General features: G+C 44.2%; 1 protein-coding gene across 1 annotated transcript in view; it reads left to right on the forward strand.

Moving 5' to 3' along the window:
* The window catches only part of FGF6 (fibroblast growth factor 6), a 31031-nt gene extending 11125 nt beyond the window's left edge, over positions 1–19906 (forward strand). The window contains exon 3 of the mRNA XM_075603082.1: positions 16149–19906. Within this exon, the coding sequence (XP_075459197.1) occupies positions 16149–16325 (177 nt within the window). The 3' untranslated portion in view covers positions 16326–19906. The remainder of the gene's footprint in view (positions 1–16148) is intronic.
* Positions 19907–20277: the final 371 nt, after the last annotated feature.

The raw sequence follows: 20277 nt of genomic DNA on the forward strand, positions 1-20277 counted from the left end.
AGAGGACCGCGTCGCTGGCACATGAGAGCCAATCTCATAAATGCTTATTATTTGCAGTACTCTTGTGAGTGGGCATTTGTTTGATTTTATATTCCTTTAATATATATTTTATTACGTTAATGCACTAGGTGTGCGCCTGTTTTTTCTTTCTTTTTTCACAGATTTGGTCAGGGATTGGTGATCCCTTTGAAACGGGCGGCAAACACCTGGGAGCAATTGACATTGGAACAGGACTTTGTTTTTTCAAAGGTTTTTTAAGGTTTTTTTTTACTTTAATCAGATTTTTTCATTTTTTTATATTTTTATTCTTTCAAATTAAATAGTTTTGTATTATATTATTATATATTTCTTTAGAATAATTCACTTGTTTCCTTTTCGAGATTACAAGTTCTTATCATTGTGTAATAGCGACCATCATACTGCCCCACTAGGCATATTCAATTTTAGTCTAATAGTTCTTTATTATCATTAGCTTTAATTCAGGGTATATTAGAGGCGCTACTTCATTGTTTTTGTTTCATATATATATATATATATATATATATATATATATATATATATATATATATATATACTTTCTGTATGTGTGGGGGACACCAAACAATATGTATGGGCTTAGTACATCCTTAGCTTGCTGCACTCCACACATTACAGTGCTAGCTTGCTCCTTGTGTCTGAAATACAATTGGCCCAATTCGCATACCTTGCTCTTACTGCAGCTATGGACTGAGCTGCAAAATGGGGACAATAAAGATGATGGAGGGGAAAATATAATATTGGGATGACAATACACTTTAACCCCTTCTGTTCCAGCAGGGATTAGGGTTAATAGCGGTGGTGTAGGGGAAAACACATCAGGGTGATGCACATACATTTATCCCCTTCAGTCCCAATGCGATTTAGAGTTAATCACTGCAAAACAGGGACAATACGGTGTTGTAGGGGAAAATATGACATTTGTGGTGTACATAGAATAAACCCCTTCTGTCCCAACACGATTTAGGGTTAATCAGCCAGCATACTGCCTTTATTATTGGCCTGATAAACCCCCGATCATCCCAATTAGACAACTTAAATTAAGTGACTATGACTGCGCGACTTGAAAAATATTAGTTCTCATCATCACGTTTCTAGGAATGTCAGATAAAATACAGGATTGCTGGACAGTTTATAATTCTTCAGTTTAAAATAGCAGCATTCTTAAAAAAACAGCAAAACCTGTCTCTCCCACATAGAAAAGCAGATATTTACCTGTTTACCTGTATAAGCGTATATCTTTATAAGGTAATACCTGTATAAGCATATACCTGCATAAGTGTATACCTGCATAAGTGTATACCTGTATAAGCGTATATCTGTATAAGCGTATATCTGTATAGGCGTACACCGGTATAAGGGTACACCTGTATAAGCGTATACCTGTAAAAGCGTATATCTGTATAAGCGTATACCTGTATAAGCGTATACCTGTATAAGCGTATACCTGTAAAAGCGTATATCTGTATAAGCGTATACCTGTATAAGCGTATACCTGTATAAGCGTATACCTGTAAAAGTGTATACCTGTATAAGCGTATACCTGTAAAAGTGTATACCTGTATAAGCGTATACCTGTAAAAGTACAGTATATATCTGTATAAGCGTATACCTGTATAAGCGTATGTCTGTATAAGTGTATACTTGTATAAGCGTATACCTGTATAAGTCTATATCTGTATAAGCGTATACCTGTATAAGTTGTGTTTCTATCTGCTGGAGTAGTGCAGCAAGTGTAGTTTCCAGCACACAGTCAAATTCCTCCTGGGCAGAGGCAAGCTACAGGTGTAGCTAATTAGCAGAGAAATTCTGAAGGAACAGGAGTTTTAAAAGGCAGACAGAGAGCTGCTACTCTTGCAGAGAGATTGCGGAGAGATTGCGGAGAGATTGCGGAGAGAGAGACTTTTCCCCCGCCAGGAGGAGCTGACTGGCACAGTTCCCCAGGACTGCTGTGGAAGCATATCTGTCCTGTCCAGGACATTGGAGCTACAGAGGGATTTCCTTGACTCTCATAGGGCAGAATCCCCCACACAAAACATATAAGGACTTTTGATATATCTGTAAACCGGACTGCGGGTGTTTGGGCTGATAATCCGCTTTGCTGGCGTCAACAAGTTAGAAAGGGTTGGAGTAATGTTTAATCAGTCTCCAAAGAGGAGTATGTCTTTATTTTACAATTTTGTTTCCTTAAAGGATAGTGGCCCTATTGTTTTGTTACTATTGTGCAGTAATAAAAACCCTGTTCAACAAACCCCAAGGTTTCCTGCCTTAATCCAACAAACCCCAAGGTTTCCTGCCTTAATCTGGGACAAAGTACCCTGCAACATGATGGTGTCATCATACAGTGTATATGTGTATAGGTGTTTACCTATTGTAGGTGTATACCTGTATAGGTGGATATCTATATAAGTGATGAACATATTGTATACACATGGATTTGTTTATTTACCAATTTGATTATGTTTAATATCACGGTGAACACATAGTAGAACAGAGCTTTTTCCATTAACCCTTAGCGTGCCACGGCCCCTCTGGCATTCACAATCACCTCACTGATAACAGAACGAAAAAGGAGAATTCCCCCGAAAGAGCACAGAACGCCATCTCTTCTACAAAAAAACGGCCATTCTATTGTGACGTAGTAGAAATCTCTGTGGCAAACAGAGTTACATCCCGGGAGAAGCAAAAGGTTATGTTGAAATGTCATGGTTTAAAGTAATATGAGAATATGCAGTGCAGTAATGTGCAGCACAGTAATACAGGAATGTGCAGCACAATAATACAGGAATGTGCAGTGCAGTAATGCATGAATGTGCAGTGCAGTAATGCAGTAATGTGCAGCGCAGTAATGCATGAATGTGCAGTGCAGTAATTCAGGAATGTGCAGTGCAGTAATACAGGAATGTGCAGTGCAGTAATTCAGGAATGTGCAGCGCAGTAAAGCAGTAATGTGCAGCACAATAATACAGGAATGTGCAGCGCAGTAATACAGGAATGTGCAGTGCAGTAATGCAGGAATGTGCAGCGCAGTAAAGCAGTAATGTGCAGCGCAGTAAAGCAGTAATGTGCAGCACAATAATACAGGAATGTGCAGCACATTAATACAGGAATGTGCAGCGCAGTAATGCAGGAATGCGCAGCACAGTGATGCAGGAATGCGCAGCACAGTAATACAGGAATGTGCAGCACAGTAATACAGGAATGTGCAGCACAGTAATAAAGGAATGTGCAGCACAGTAATAAAGGAATGTGCAGCACTAAAGTGGGAATGTGCAGCGCAGTAATGCGGGAATGTGCAGCGCAGTAATGCGGGGATGTGCCGTGCAGGAATGCGGGAATGTGCAGCACAGTAATGCGGGAATGTGCAGCGCAGTAATGCGGGGTGTGCAGGGCAGTAATGCGGGAATGTGCAGCACAGGAATGCGGGAATGTACAGCGCAGGAATGCGGGAATGTGCAGCACAGGAATACAGGAATGTGCAGCGCAGTAATGCGGGAATGTGCAGGGCAGTAATGTATTAATGTGCAGCGCAATAATGTGGGAATATGCAGGGCAGTAATGTGGGAATGTGCAGGGCAGTAATGTATTAATGTGCAGCGCAGCAATGCAGTAATGTGCATGTGCAGCACAATAATGTGGGAATGTGCAGCGCGGGAATGTGCAGCGCAGTAATGCGGGAATGTGCAGGTCAGGGATGCGGGAACGTGCAGCGCAGGAATGCAGGATTGTGCAGCGCAGGAATGTGCCACGCAGGAATGTGCAGCGCAGGAATGCAGGAATGTGCAGCGCAGGAATGTGCAGCGCAGGAATGCAGGAATGTGCAGCGCAGGAATGCAGGAATGTGCCACGCAGGAATGCAGGAATGTGCAGCACAGTGATGCAGGAATGTGCAGGGCAGTAATGCAGGAATGCGCAGCACAGTAATGCAGGAATGCGCAGCACAGTACTACAGGAATGTGCAGCACAGTAATACAGGAATGTGCAGCACAGTAATAAAGGAATGTGCAGCACAGTAATACAGGAATGTGCAGCACAGTAATACAAGAATGTGCAGCACTAAAGTGGGAATGTGCAGCGCAGTAATGCGGGAATGTGCAGCGCAGTAATGCGGGAATGTGCAGCGCAGTAATACAAGAATGTGCAGCACTAAAGTGGGAATGTGCAGCGCAGTAATGCGGGAATGTGCAGCGCAGTAATGCGGGAATGTGCAGCGCAGTAATGCGGGAATGTGCAGCGCAGTAATGCGGGGGGTGCAGGGCAGTAATGCGGGGATGTGCCGTGCAGGAATGCGGGAATGTGCAGCACAGGAATGCGGGAATGTGCAGCGCAGGAATGCGGGAATGTGCAGCACAGGAATACAGGAATGTGCAGCGCAGTAATGCGGGAATGTGCAGTGCAATAATGCGGGAATATGCAGGGCAGTAATGTGGGAATGTGCAGGGCAGTAATGTATTAATGTGCAGCGCAGCAATGCAGTAATGTGCATGTGCAGCGCAATAATGTGGGAATGTGCAGCGCGGAAATGTGCAGCGCAGTAATGCGGGAATGTGCAGGTCAGGGATGCGGGAACGGGCAGCGCAGGAATGCACGAATGTGCAGCGCAGGAATGTGCCACGCAGGAATGTGCAGCGCAGGAAGGCAGGAATGTGCAGCGCAGGAATGTGCCATGCAGGAATGTGCCGCGCAGGAATGTGCCACGCAGGAATGCAGGAATGTGCAGTGCGGTAATGCAGGAATGCGCAGGGCAATAATGCACTAATGTGCAGTAATGCAGGAATGTGCAGGGCAGTAATGCAGGAATGTGCAGGGCAGTAATGCAGGAATGTGCAGTAATGCAGTAATGTGCAGTAATGCAGTAATGTGCACGGCAGTAATGCAGTAATGTTTAGTAATGCAGGAATGTGCAGGACAGTAATGCAGGAATGTGCAGTGCAGTAATGCAGGAATGTGCAGGACAGTAATGCAGGAATGTCAAATCCCACATCTAACACTCCATTCTTCTCACTTTTAAAGCTTTACACACTTCTGCCCCTCCTTACATCTCAGCCCTAATTTCTCGTTATGCACCATCCAGACTCTTGCGTTCTTCTCAAGGATGTCTTCTTTCTACCCCCTTTGTATCTAAAGCCCTCTCCCGCCTTAAACCTTTTTCGCTGACTGCCCCACACCTCTGAATGCCCTTCCCCTCAGTACCCGACTAGCACCCTCTCTATCCACCTTTAAGACCCACCTTAAAACACACTTGCTTAAAGAAGCATATGAATAGCACTGTGGATATTCTGGACACATGATACATAAAGCTTGGCCCCCTGCAGACGCACTTACCAGAACTCCCTCCTCCTGTCTCTGTACGTTCTCCCTACCTACCAATTAGACTGTAAGCTCGTTGGGGCAGGGACTCCTCTTCCTTAATGTTACTTTTATGTTTGAAGCACTTATTCCCATGATCTTTTATTTATATTATCTGTTATTTATTTGATTACCACATGTGTTACTACTGTGAAGCGCTATGTACACTAATGGCGCTATATAAATGAAGACATACAATACAATACAATACAATGTGCAGAGCAGTAATGCAGGAATGTGCAGGGCAGTAATGCAGGAATGGGCAGGGCAGTAATGCAGGAATGTGCAGGCCGGTAATGCAGGAATGTGCAGGCCGGTAATGCAGGAATGTGCAGCGCAGTAATGCAGGAATGTGCAGCGCAGCAATGCGGGAATTTGCAGTAATGCAATAATGTGGGAATATGCAGCGCAGGAATGCGGGAATGTGCAGCGCAGGAATGTGGGAATGTGCTGCGCAGGAATGCGGGAATGTGCTGTGCAGGAATGCGGGAATGTGCAGCCCAGGAATGTGGGAATGTGCTGCGCAGGAATGCGGGAATATGCAGCGCAGGAATGCGGGAATGTGCAGCGCAGGAATGCGAGAATGTGCAGCACAGGAATGCGGGAATGTGCAATGCAATAATGCAGGAATGTGCAGTGCAGGAATGCGGGAATGTGCAGCGCAGTAATGCAGGAATGTGCAGCACAGGAATGTGGGAATGTGCAGCGCAGTAATGCAGGAATGTGCAGCGCAGGAATGCGGGAATGTGCAGGGCAGTAATGCAGGAATGTGCAGCACAGGAATGTGGGAATGTGCAATGCAATAATGCAGGAATGTGCAGCGCTGCAATGTAGGAATGTGAGGCTGGATCCCTCAGCCCTGTAAGGGTGAAAGGTTTCCAGAATATTACCAATAGACCAGTTCATGAGAGAGGTCATTTTTGGTATTCTGCTCTTTCCCATGGGGAGCCAGGAAACAGATTTATTCTTGTATATTTATTTATAAAATATTTTACCAGGAAGTAATACATTGAGAGTTACCTCTCGTTTTCAACTATGTCCTGGGCACAGAGTTAATACAAATAATACATGGTTACAAATACAGTTACATAAATGAACAGGGTATACATTATATACAAGACATTGCATGCACAGTTAAAGATAATTTATATTATGGGCGTATGAAACAGTTACAGACCAGATTAAAGTGTGAGACAGCCTTAGATTTGAAAGAACTTAAACTGGTGGTGGATGTGAGAGTCTCCGGTAGATTTGTAGGAGGACATGTGCAGAGGTACATAATGGAGACTGTTTTAAGGTGAAATTAAAACAAGGCTTTATTGTGCCTGTCGCTTTAAACACAGCAAAAATCAACATCAGAGAAATAGTGGGCCCAATAAAACTTGCTCCACTTTGACATATATGTATCCTTCTATTCCAGCCCCTTTTAACTGGGTGGCTACCCAGGCTATTCATCAGCCAAAGTCATATATATATATATATATATATATATATATATATATATATATATATATATATATATATATATATATATATATATATATATATAGACGACAGTCAATGGAAAATAAAGTCTTATCTGTTTCCAGGGTTGCTGCCTTTTCTCCGGATTATCAGCATCCAGGTTTAGAAGTCTTATTTGTCAGCTCCAGAGATCTGTGTTCTCTTGGTCAGTCTCTCCTGGGAGACTCAAGAACCTCTGCTCTGTTTCCTTGTTCAGCTCACACTTGAGCTAAGTAGTCTCTCTTCCTGTCTCAGAGGCAGGCTTTTTCTACCACCTGCAATCAGCCAGGTGGTGTTAGTTAATTGCCTACCAGCAGTTAACCACCACACTGCTGGATTAGAGGCACATTTGTGAACAGGGATAAGTCCCCTGTTACAAGATTGTTCCAGTTTTGGGGTGCACGGTAAGAGAAGGAGGAGCGGCCGGATACTTTGTTGATCCTTGGGACCATGAACAGTCTTTTGGAGTCAGATCTCAGATGATAGGTGCTGCATGTGGTAGGGGTGAGGAGCTTGTTCAGATAGCTGGGTAGCTTGCCCAGAAAGTATTTGAAGGCAAGACAGGAAAGGTGAACTTTGCTCCTAGACTCAAGTGATGACTAATCTAGTTCTTGGAGCATTTCGCAGTGATGTGTGTTGTAGTTGCATTGGAGAACAATGTGGTATATTTCCCTTTCTGAGTAGATTTGCAACATCTGGAACCAATTTTAGCCATTTGAAGATCAATTGGTGAAGAAATAGGGAGTGGGATAATTTAACGTGACACAGAACTTAACCTTAATTTAGCAGGGAAAGAATGGGGCACGAGTCCTCAGTGGTGCTACAAAAACGTTGGTGAATCCAATGAATAATGCATAGCAGCAATCATCTAAATGTAGTGTAACAACCTTTCTCTCTCTCCCCCCCCCCCCCTCATGGGAGATACATATGTTACGTGCGTATCAGGTGCTGGTTAGTTCACCTGCAGTAGGCCAGGAAGCCTGAGTCTCCGTGGATAGTTGTGGGAGTAGCAATGGGACAGGCTGGTGGTAGAGAGTAGTCCCTACAGGAAACCCTTTTCAGTAACCAGACAGAGTCCAGGAACAGTTCACCCTTTATTTGGCAGGCTAGACCCGATTCCTTCTCGTGCAAGAGAGGTACTGTATATAGCCATGGCTGGTCCAGACGATCTTTCTGCCTTCCTGTCACGTAAGTTTTGATAGCTACAGACCATGACAGGCTATCCTGTGGTTGCTGCCTCTCTGAGTGACTGGGGTGGAGGTGAAGGGGAGTCTGTGTACAACCAATCATAGTGCAGACCCTGAGCCCTTCCCCTCTGAGCCTTAGGCCTCGTTCAGGGTGTCAGCTGCAGGACTCGGAGGGAGGGCGTGAGGGAGGCAGTGCTGCAGTTTGCTGGGCGACATGTGTTTATCCCCCAGCAGACTTTTCAGCGTTGGGGAGGAGGCGGGGTTACACACGGCAGGGTAAGTATCCAAGTTGCAGTCATGAAATCATTCTGAAGAATGATTTCATTGGCTGCCTTGGTCCGTGTGACGCTGCTGCAGTTCCAAAAAATGAAATTCTCATTTATTGAAACTGTAGTCAGCTTCAACTCCTGGCTTCGGAGACAGGGCAGTTGCTACCCTGAAAACCAGTATTCAAATTGAATGCTTTGTTTCTCACGGCAGCACGCATGGCAGCACGCCTTCCCTCCGAAGCCAGCACCCTGAACGAGGCCTTAGAGAGAAAGTGTCTAAATTGTTTCAGTCGAGTCCTTCCCCTCCTGGGGTAAGGAGTGGAGTCAAGGTCTCTCCCTCCTGAGGTAGAGAGATGTAGCCAAGATCTGTGCAGAGCACATGGCCTCAATTTTGCCAGAAGGCCTGCACCATCCAGAGGTCTGGGACCCATTCTCCAATACAAGGCATAAGCTGTAATGACATCTGCAGTGGCTGCCTGAATAAAGATCCCTTTTTAGATACTTCTGCTTAAGTTGCAGCCTATTGTATAGTACTGCAAGTTTTTTTTAAACTCAATGAAATTGAGTTTAGACCTTGTGACGGAGGCGTGGCCACGCTCCTGCCGGCGGTTCACCCAATGAGGGCGAACCAGCCGTGTGACGTGATGGCCACGCCCCCACAAATCCCCGACCACGCCCCCACCCGTCGCAAGCTCCCTCTCTCCTGAAGACCGCAGATCGCGGTTAGCGCTGTGCACGCGCTGCCCCCCCCCCCGCCAGGCGCGCATGTCACAGTGATGACTGGGACCGCAGCCTTATACTCTTGTTGGCGTTAAAACAGGATGCTTGAAACTTTACATACGTTTGTGATATGCAATTCTTCATTCCCATTATATTCACACGTAATTTATCTTTCTGGCGGGTGGGGGCGGGGGGGGGGGCATCACGTTTTATGCAGATTTGAGAGCTTTTGCTAAGGCAGCAGTTTAACGTGACTTTTACTGCAATTTTATTTCATTTTGTATCATCAACACTTCCCAAAGAGTATCAAAATCAAGAAATAATGTGGATGCTCTTATTGAGAACATTAGAATTTAATGGGACAGTTCAGCTAATACTGTATAAAGCCGCCATGTTAAACAATTTGAAGCATTTAGAGCCACTGGCTTTGAGGTCATAATTATTATGTTTGGGGTCAGCAGACCAAATTTACCCTCTTTAAAAGAAGCCTACCCATATTCAACCATGCTACTTGTTTTTCACATTTGCCCTGGTTATAGGAAGGATTTTCTTATCCTGATTGTGAATTAAGCAAATTGCAAAGTTTGTAATACATTGTATACTATTAAATGTCTAAAAAAATCACTCAAAGTCTATCTAAACAAGCCCAAAACGTGCCCAATATTTATTATAAACTGCTTGTACCGTGTGCCTTGGGAGGAGACACAAAAATGGCACCAAACACGACCCTTTCAGTCACCTGTGCGCAATGTAAGGGCTGCTGGTATGTAAGGGAGGGAGGCATCATTCGGTCCAAAAATGACAGGAAACCCTTTTCGTAAATCACACTAGGAAAATGCCAACAAACTTCAAACAATTCACTGGCAATTTGTTCCTCTATACCTCTGAACCCAACTTACATTGTTTTATTCACATATAAGCACAGGAACCCAGTATTTCTACTGAAATACTATAAAGTAAAAAAGGAATTGAATGAAGTTGGAGGTGCAGGTTTTTTGTCTCCTTTTCACCCACCATAACTTAAAGGTGTGTGTGTGTATAGATAGGTGTGTGTGTGTGTATAGATAGGTGTGTGTGTGTGTGTGTGTGTGTGTGTGTGTGTGTGTGTGTGTGTGTGTGTGTGTGTGTGTGTGTGTGTGTGTGTGTGTGTGTGTGTGTGTGTACTGTGTTAGCTGAGCATAATAATCAAAAACAAATAGACAATACCGTTGTGTGGCTGATCTCTTCTTCCGGGGGTGTTACAATGGATAAAGCAAGTGCACTGTTTTTAAGTTAAACCTTTCTTGCTTTATCCATTGTAACACTGATTTTGAAGAAGAGATCAGAGCATCTCGAAAGCTCGCACAAATAAAAGCATTTTGTTAGCCACAGAACGGTATTGTCTATTTGTTTTTGATACCTATCTATCTTACTCTTTGCAGGTTTGCAATTATTCCACCCTGGGAAACTATTAAATATTCTATAAGATTTATCATGGTACTTGTACTGTATCCAATTACCAATCGTGTATATGTTGTCAAATATAAAATGCACTTGTCATGATAATGTCATGAGATATTGGGTATTTTTAATCCCTCTGGTGCTTAAGGGGTTAATGAGCTACACTTTTAAGAAAAAAATACAAAATGCTGAGTCTGAAACAGGTCAGAACTGTTTCTTTGAACTGCTCTGAATTTCAAAGGGATTTACTTGGGGAGGGGTGTCCGTGTGGATGGCCACTCAAAGTGTCAATTGAATTAATCAAGGTCTACAGACAGGTTTGGGGGAGAACCGCTTCAAGGTATTTTGTAGAAGGGGTGGGCTCATGAAGGTGCCCTAAGAAAGAATTGTACTTAAGTCTGGGCCAGGTTGTTACAAGTCAGATCTGACCAGGGGCATGCTTGGAAAGCATAGCAGACCTCATCTTCTGAACCAGTGCCTCTCTGGGGAAAATCCATAGCATGTGGTAATGTACTGTATAGGATTTTCTGCTTTACCCCTTTTATTTTAAGAAGCTGCTCTGCCTTATATTGTAATTGTATGTTTATTTTGTAATACCTTTTCTGTAATTCAAGCACTGTATTTTTATATATATGTAACCCTTTTTGTGAACCGGCCGACCCACCCAATATCACATTGGCCCCTCGTGGTCTAACCGGTCCCTTTCCCTGAAACACACCTGCTCTAAAGGACTACTGGTACTGCATAACCTGTGTGGCTCCAGGAGATCTGAGCCTCCGCTAGCTGGGAGCCTGGGGAAACCCTTAACGTTACCTGGTGCAACGCCTCCACTTACCCAGGATCCCCCGTTAGGAAAGATAGCCCTGAGTAAGAAATACCATAACACACGTAGATATAAAACAATAGCTAACACTTTACTTAATAACACATAACACAGTACATAACATCATAACATAACCGGATGCTCTATCCGCATCACCTCAGCCCAATGTCTGGTATTCCCCACCCAGTGTCCTGTGATCACCCCACACCCAATGTCCCGCAATCCTGCGAAAGGTCGTGGGTGACTGCGCAGTCACTATGTTAAGCTAGGGCCCAGTTGGTGCACTTTATAATATTGAAGATACCTTCCGAGCACTCCGATGCTCGGGACCGCAACTCTCTTCTAAAAGGGTCAGACGTCCGTCTGATCCTTTCCAGGTACTCTGCCGGTGGACCCCAACGAGGGTCCCACCGTTTCACGGGAACTGCAACCGGATCACGGCAACACCAACCGCATGGGAACAGCAACCGCCGCTATCCCTATCACTGACTACTGCTAGAGTGACAGCAACCCTAACCTAGGGCCTGTCCCTGAAGAACCGCAACCTGGGATGGCTTGGGGAAAACTCCTAGGGCCTGTGGACAATAACCTGCCCCCCTTCCCCCAGCTACCCAGTCCTAACTGTAACTAACAACTAGCTATTAACTAGCTACTCCCAAAGCACCTGCAGCTGACACACCGCTCACACTGTCAGCCTGCAGGGATCCACACTTCACACACACTGCACGCACTGCGCCCAGCACATACAGCGACACTACTCACAGACCGCTGCAATCACACACAGCCCCTGGATCCCGCAGCAAACACACTGCTAGCACACTGTGCCTCTTTGACAGTGCCCACAGCTCTATCCGCTGCGACACTGCCAAACCAGCACCTTCCACACTCAAGGGTCACCTCCCTAGCTAAGGCGTCCCTCTTCAGTTACCCCCTGCCCTTTACCCGGGAATTGGGGCCTGCCTGGGAATCTAGGGAGGACCCTTACCTGATGCAGGAGCCACGCACTCCCTGCACCCTTCCTACACCTTCCTCTGCTCTGCCCTGACTGACTGTTGCAAAGCCCGGGAAATGTATCTATATTCCCGGGCTGAGCTTCCTCCAGCCCTATTGGCCACACTCAGGCACCTGATGCCTGTCTCCCTAAGCCTCCTGGGAATTGTAGTTCCCAGGGGGCTGTCTATGCATTGGGGCCGCGTGCGCGCTTCCCTTGCGCATGCGCGAACCCCTAATGGCCGCCTCAACCTCTCTACTACTTTCCCTACTCTCGCGCGACCTCTCCCTAGCCCTGGAGTCCTATCGCGCGCTGGCCGCCTCCTGCGCATGCGCGAACCTACGCGCAATGGCGGCGCACTCTCTCCTAGCCGCCGAGCCGGTGGCAATGCGATCGCGGCCTTAGCGACGGCCCGATCGCGTCCCCGGCAACCAGCCTGCACCGCTCCCTGCACTGGCCCCCAACCTCGCGAAGTGCCGGCGGGTCCGTCGCAGCCTCCGGCGGCACCCGCTACCTCACGGCACTCGCGGAGAGGGGCCAGAAAGAGAAAATTTACCTCGGGGCTACATATATTAAAAGTGTAGCTCATTAACCCCTTAAGCACCAGAGGGATTAAAAATACCCAATATCTCATGACATTATCATGACAGCACTATAGCCATATTCTGCCAAATAAAAGAGCAACTTGTTAATGTATATCAGCAAGTTCAGGGCACGAGTCACCAGGTGGTCCCTGACCCTCCCAGCTTTGGAGCTGAAGAAAGAGATTTATTGCTGGCCGCAGACTATCAGGCACCGTCTGTCATAACATGCTCTTATCCTTTACAAATAATGCGTGTTTAAAGGGTCTTGTAAAGCTACCCAATCATACCATACTGTACTTAAGTGGTCAGGTCACTTAGCAGAGAAGCATACAGTGTTACCCCTTGCAAGGACCTTCGTCATGGCAATTCTGGTTGACACTATAAGCAATGCCTTACCTCATACACAGATATGAAGGCGCTATTTGTGACCGTTTTAGCTATTAGTGTTAAGGATTATCCACATTCAGCCGACGGCTCGGCATATGTTAAGGTTTGTGCAGAGGAGCCAGCTATAAAATGAACACTTCATATCATGTGAAGCAGCAAACCCCCTTTAATCCTCTCAGTAACACAATGCTCGCACTCGGGATGGGCCCTTTCCGGCTTTGCGCACTGGCTGTTAGAGGAAGCCTGAAACAATCTCCTGTAGGTAACGTGGGTGGGGCAGAAAAATGAATGGAAAGATCTGATGTGCAAAGGGCCGTCTCATGGCGATTTCTTGGGTGTAATCAGGTAAAACACAAAGTACTACAGGATCATTTAACATCTAACGAGATAAAGAAAATATACTGACGCAGGAGAGCGATATTAACACTTTGCATCCAAACATTAGTGCTAAACATTTCAATTCCTTTCAGGGCTACACAATAGAAATTGAGCATTTAAGATTTGCATCTATACTTACTTCTTTATTAACCCTTTCTGTGGCAAAGGGGCAGCAATAAATGACAAAGCAATGGATCAGAATGTTTATATTAAAGGAGCAGTTCCCCTCCAGAAATGTCCCCCCCTTCCTCCTACACCCATTCATTGGTTTTTACATGGGTAGGAATTTGGGGGTCCCTAGACTTGAATCAAATTAATTTCAGATCGGGAACCCCCTGCTCCTTGAGATACTTAATGTGAAAGGTGCCGCTGGTTCCTCCCCTCCAGGGAAAACCAAATTTAGGCTTAAATCCCCCATGTCACGCTAGCCAATGGAAATTCATGGCGCCATCTGTCATGTTTTCCTATTGACCCTTGACGCAGGGGATTTAAACACCCAGGAAGTATTGGTGGCCCCTTCCCAGGTAAGTATCTCGGCAGCCAGTGGGTCCCTGGAGCTCAACAGAACGTGGTCCAAAGTGTGAGACCCCTGGTCCAAAGCGTGAGACCCCTGGTCCAAATCGTGAGACCCCTGTGTCACGGTAGCTTGTGACAGGCTGTAATTTACACCAAAACTATATATAAATATATATATATATACCTGGGTTTGAACTGGGACGAGACTTAGATATGATAAAATGTAATTTATTCCTTGATAAAGGTGAACACAACAGATATGTACAAATAACAGGCAAAATATAGACACTTACTTAAAGATTAGGACAGAAGGCCATCAGGATACAGACTGGGCCACTTCTCCCATATATTTCAGTTGACATCACAGCAAGACAGGCAAAGTTATACAGCAAAACCTGCATCATCCCAAGACCTTGCATAAAGACACAGGCCTGATGACATGCAGACATGAAGATCATGAAGAACATTTGCATGAAGAACTTTGCATGAGGAACAATGGGTAAAGGGTGGCTTTGACTTATATACTATGTCAAACTCATCTCTTTAACCCTAGGTGCCGCGACGGCTAGCAAAAGTCCCTTTGAAGCTTTTGAAGCTGATTTTTTGGACTTCAAGGGTACAGTGTGAAATGTCACACTTAAACTGGTTAGTTCCTTTGCCTTCCTGCTTGGGGTAGCCCCCCCATCAATAAATCCTTTGAAGCAGGGAGGACATTTGTCATGTTCACTCCTGCAGGAAACCTTGGTGTGTAAGTGTGAGTTACCACGTTTACAAAAACATCCTCGTCCCTGCTCATTATCATAACAGGGGGGGGGGGGTTGCAGTCTTTCAGAACTCAACCAAAATTTCATATTTACTGAAAATCACTCCCTAACTTGAGTTCAGTAATACATACAGGCAGGTGAGATATATTAATACATTCCGTCACACCTGGCGCTCGCAGAGAGACCAAACATTACAGTGTAATATGAAAATTAATAGAGATATTACTATCTGGCATTTCGCAGCAGTTACATATACAGTGTTTAGACTCCCAAAGATATGCTAAATCCCACTAATACTAATATGTAATTCTTAGCTTGGTCAGCCAAGGACATCTCATAATATTCTTATATTTAATAAGGACACCCATTCAGATATCCTCCTTGGGGTAGCCCCACCCTGGCCCCATCAATAAAACCTTTTGAAGCAGGCTTAAATTCTAGCATCCAGCTGGCCCATTCACACCTTCCTTTTGATAGGCACTTCCATAGAGGAATCTTGCATATCAAACGTGAATAGACTCAATGAGTCACAGCATTTGGCTATGGACATTTTAAAAACTGCAAAAAGTCACTTTATCAAAAATATATGTCCCTCTTATGACAAAGTTATATTTTTAATATGTGGGTACTTGGGGGGGTTCCCCGGAGGCTGCACCCCCAGATTCAGGGAGCTGGCGCACTCCGTTCCCAAATTACCAGTTTTCAGGGAACCGTTTAGTCAGCACTGCATATAATATTAACCCCTTAAGTCCCAGTGGGTGTGTTATGCAGACACTGATTAAACCAGAAACAATAAAACATGGGGGAACAGGGGAATAAGCATTTTCATGTTATAACAAGGGTTAAATCACATTTCTGGGCCTCAGCCTAGTTTACCCCTTGTCTCCCTGGTGAGGTTAGAGGGGGCCCTTGGGGGGTAACCCCGTTAATCCCGGGCCAAACCCTCACTATCGTCACACCCTGGTCAAAAGCGTGAGACCCCTGGTCCAAAGCGTGAGACCCCTGGTCCAAAGCGTGAGACCCCTGTTTTCCATCCATGATATATATATTTTTTTAACAGATGCTTTGAATTTTGAATGCACCTTTACGGCTTCCTAAAATGTATGTTTTGACCATATAATATCAAAATATCCATTCTCTGGGCATAAAATAAAGGATTTGTAACATTTATGTGCATAACAACATTTTGTTTCTTTTTCAGCCTACCTTTCAAGATGAATGCAAGTTTAAGGAAATTCTGCTAGCAAATAACTATAATGCATACGAGTCCAAACTTTATCATGGTGCTTTTCTTGGATTAAGCAAATACGGAAGAATTAAAAGAGGAACCAAAATCTCACCTGCCATGACTGTGACACACTTTCTGCCAAGATTATGAAAGCAATTAAAGCTTACTGCAAAATGTGTATTTTAATTTTGCACATGTGAATATTATCTCCCAGGTAAAGTATTTATACAATCTCATGATATATGTATATTTGGATATAAATATTGGTACTTGATCCACTACGACCTCTCCCACCTGTAATCTGCTTACTGTATTACGTACACGCAGGTTGTAACACAGAGATTGAGCTGTGCTTAGTACAGTGCAGGGAATGTATCAGGCGGACAGACGACACATATCGAGGGCTCTGCTTTCCAAAGAGACCCGACCATTTAACTGAAAACAAAGTCCTTAAAGCTTATAGAAGTATTTTAGATACTTTTGTTACCTCAAAACACAACTGTCTGTTTTACTTCTAAAACAGTATGTGCATGTATGTTATATAATATGAAACGTTTAAGGATGACATTCTCCAAAGGAAGCTATATGCATTCTGATAATAATGTGGAGAAAATAATTCAATTTAACTTATCAAAATGATGAGCTACAGTATGTAATTCACTGTACTGGGGTAATAACAACACTGGGTGCAACACAAGACGTGTGTTCTGACCTCGCACTGCCATACTGCTGCACTGCCATACTGCCGCACTGCCGCACTGCCGCACTGCCATACTGCCATACTGCCGCACTGCCGCACTGCCATACTGCCATACTGCCATACTGCCGCACTGCCATACTGCCATACTGCTGCACTGCCATACTGCACTGCCATACTGCTGCACTGCCATACTGCCGCACTGCCATACTGCCATACTGCCGCACTGCCATACTGCCGCACTGCCATACTGCTGCACTGCCATACTGCTGCACTGCCGCACTGCCATACTGCTGCACTGCCATACTGCCGCACAGCCATACTGCCATACTGCCACACAGCCATACTGCCATACTGCCACACAGCCATACTGCCATACTGCACAGTTTGCTTTATTACGTGCAATCAAACCCATCATTTCCATCCTTTAGGGCATGGGTTACTCCAGTCCTCATATACCCTAACAGGCCGGGTTTAGTGATATCCCCACTTGAGCACAGGTGACTCTATCAGTGGCTCACTCATTTTGACTGAGCCACCTGTGGTGACGTGGGATATCTTTGAAACCTGACCTGTTTGAGGTTCTGCAGGACTGGCGCTCGGATTCCCTGTTTTAGGAGTTACCCATTGGTCTAACGATGTACTGTATCAATTCAAGCTGCTTGGCAGTTATGCTATGCAATCATCCAACAACACGTACCTCTGAGAGATCGGCCTGCCTTCTCATGTTGGAGTTTGGGGGTTACCCCAATACCATGTGAGACCAGCATAGTGTTGAGGGGATTAAGCTGATCTATAACAAATGTAAAATGTCTTAATATAATTCATAGGGATATATTGGGGTTAAAAAGTGCAGATCAGGTCACTATTTAAATAATCTGCACTTTAAAGGGGCAGTCCCCATTGTGCAATTTTTTTTAACCCTCTGCCCCTTTATCTTTTTTTATATACTGTATATTGAAAGCAGTGTATCCTTGGAGCTGAATCTCGTTAATCTCAGCTCTTGGGACCCCCGGGTTTGTGAGATAAATACTGAGGAAGGTGCTGCAGGTAGCATGCCAACAGGGGAAACAAAATGGTGCTTCAAAACACCTGCTTTACACAAGCCAAAAAGAAACTGCCATGTTACCTGTGGCGGGTGCTTCCGATTGGCCCATGTGATTGCCATGTTACCTGTGGCGGGTGCTTCCGATTGGCCCATGTGATTGCCATGTTACCTGTGGCGGGTGCTTCCGATTGGCCCATGTGATTGCCATGTTACCTGTGGCGGCTGCTTCCGATTGGTCCATGTAATGTGGGGAATTTTAGTGACCAGGAAGCACCGGTGGCACCTTTCTTGGTAAGCATCTCGGAAGCAGTGGGTAACCACAGCTGAAATGAATGCTGTTTATCTCCGGGAACCCACTGCTTCCCATCTGGGGAAGAGGCGGGTGGCAGGAGCCCCTGTAATGAACAGTCCCACAGGTATCCACACACAGAGAACTTTTCTTTGATACACTGCACTATTTTCCTTTTGGCATCTGTGTCAAATGTAAAAAAAAACTTGTTAAGCAACGTCATGGAGCCTCAAACTTTGTAAGAATGGTCAGAGATAGAGAATATGATTCAATTCCCGGTGCCGGCTCCTTGTGACCTTGGGCAGTCACCTTATCTCCCTGTGCCTCAGGCACCAAAAACATAGATTCTAAGCTCTACGGGGCAGGGACCTGTGCCTGCAAAATGTCTCTGTAAAGCGCTATGTAAAACTAGCAGCGCTATACAAGAACATGCTGTTATTATTATTATTATTATTATTGCACATTGTAAGCAAAATCTGGGTTTTCTAGGCATACAGTATTTTTGTTTGATCATCACTAAATGATTTTAGCTAAAATAAAAATAAGAGATGTTTTAGTTTGCCTAATGCAACATATACAAAATAATATCTGCATATTAAGTTATTGTCATTATTTGTCTCTGTTTTTAGAGAGCGGTTCGGTTAACCCCTTCTGGTAGCACTAGAATCCTATGTAGGGAAAGTTTTTTTTATCATTGTATATTTGTAATATTGAGACAGGAATTGTAAGATATTCTTAAAGGGAAACTACCATAAAAACCTATATATTTTTTTTTTTAAAACACAGTGAAATCGTCCCAGCGCCTCTACTGCACATATCCTATTCCTGGAAGTGTTCCAGCTGTGAATTGTTGCAGTCTTCAGTATATCAAAATATATGATACTTCTTAAAGGGACAAGTCTTTTTTTGAGTTAGACCTACTCCCAACACTAAGAGAGTAATCTGACCAGATGCTTGTTATTTTTGAGGTTCCTGAAGCAGTGGGTCTCTGTTACTTCCAGTGTTGGTTTTTTTTCTGTAGTGATTTCATGATTTCAATTTGTACTGTTTGGGCTTCTCTTTAAATATAAAGTGGCCCCAGCAACACTGCCACCGTTATATAGGGGTTCCTCTGAAATAAAATACATTTTACCATTTGAGTGGCTCACCATAACTCCTTAGCCCCTTAAAGAAGCCAGGCTCTCTAATCACTTGAATTATTCTTTACAATACTGTTTTCAATATTAAAATCTGATGCTCCAATCAGGAGATATAAGCGTCTGAAATATTAAGTCTCGGGAGGTTAACACTAAGCTCTCCCAGTAACCTCCAAAGCTGGAGATCATTTTTCATACTAATATTACTGTATAAGCGTTAACCCTATATAGGCTTCTGGAAGTTCCTGCTTTAAGAAGTAAAATTCTTGCAAATCAGTGAACTATTGTAGGAAAGATCAAAGTAATTTTTAATCAGGGGAGCCTCCTAGTTCTGGAATTGTTCATAAAAAGAAATGGCTAGAATGTTACTACTTTAAGATCTTATTAAGATACAGGAGTGGCATTACTAGTGGTATTATTAGTACTAGTGGCATTACTAGTGGTATTATTAGTACTAGTGGCATTACTAGTGGTATTATTAGTACTAGTGGTATTATTAGTACTAGTGGTATTATTAGTACTAGTGGCATTACTAGTGGTATTAGTACTAGTGGCATTACTAGTGGTATTATTAGTACTAGTGGCATTACTAGTGGTATTATTAGTACTTGTGGCATTACTAGTGGCATTATTAGTACTAGTGGCATTACTAGTGGTATTATTAGTACTAGTGGCATTACTAGTGGTATTATTAGTACTAGTGGCATTACTAGTGGTATTATTAGTACTATTTTTAAAGCCTTAAACATAAATGACTGGCCAAGCCAGCAAATCAAAATGATGCAAACATCTGGTTGATCCTAAAGACCGACCAGAACAGGACAGGCTAAAAACTATAATACAGGGAAAAGGGAGACCAAAAAGCGCACCAGCACAAACGGAGCAGGAAGAAACCAGGACAAAAAAATGATTAAAAGGGCACTTTAATGTGG

Source organism: Ascaphus truei, chromosome 5 (genome assembly GCF_040206685.1).
Source record: "Ascaphus truei isolate aAscTru1 chromosome 5, aAscTru1.hap1, whole genome shotgun sequence".
In the NCBI taxonomy this organism is placed as follows: domain Eukaryota; kingdom Metazoa; phylum Chordata; class Amphibia; order Anura; family Ascaphidae; genus Ascaphus; species Ascaphus truei.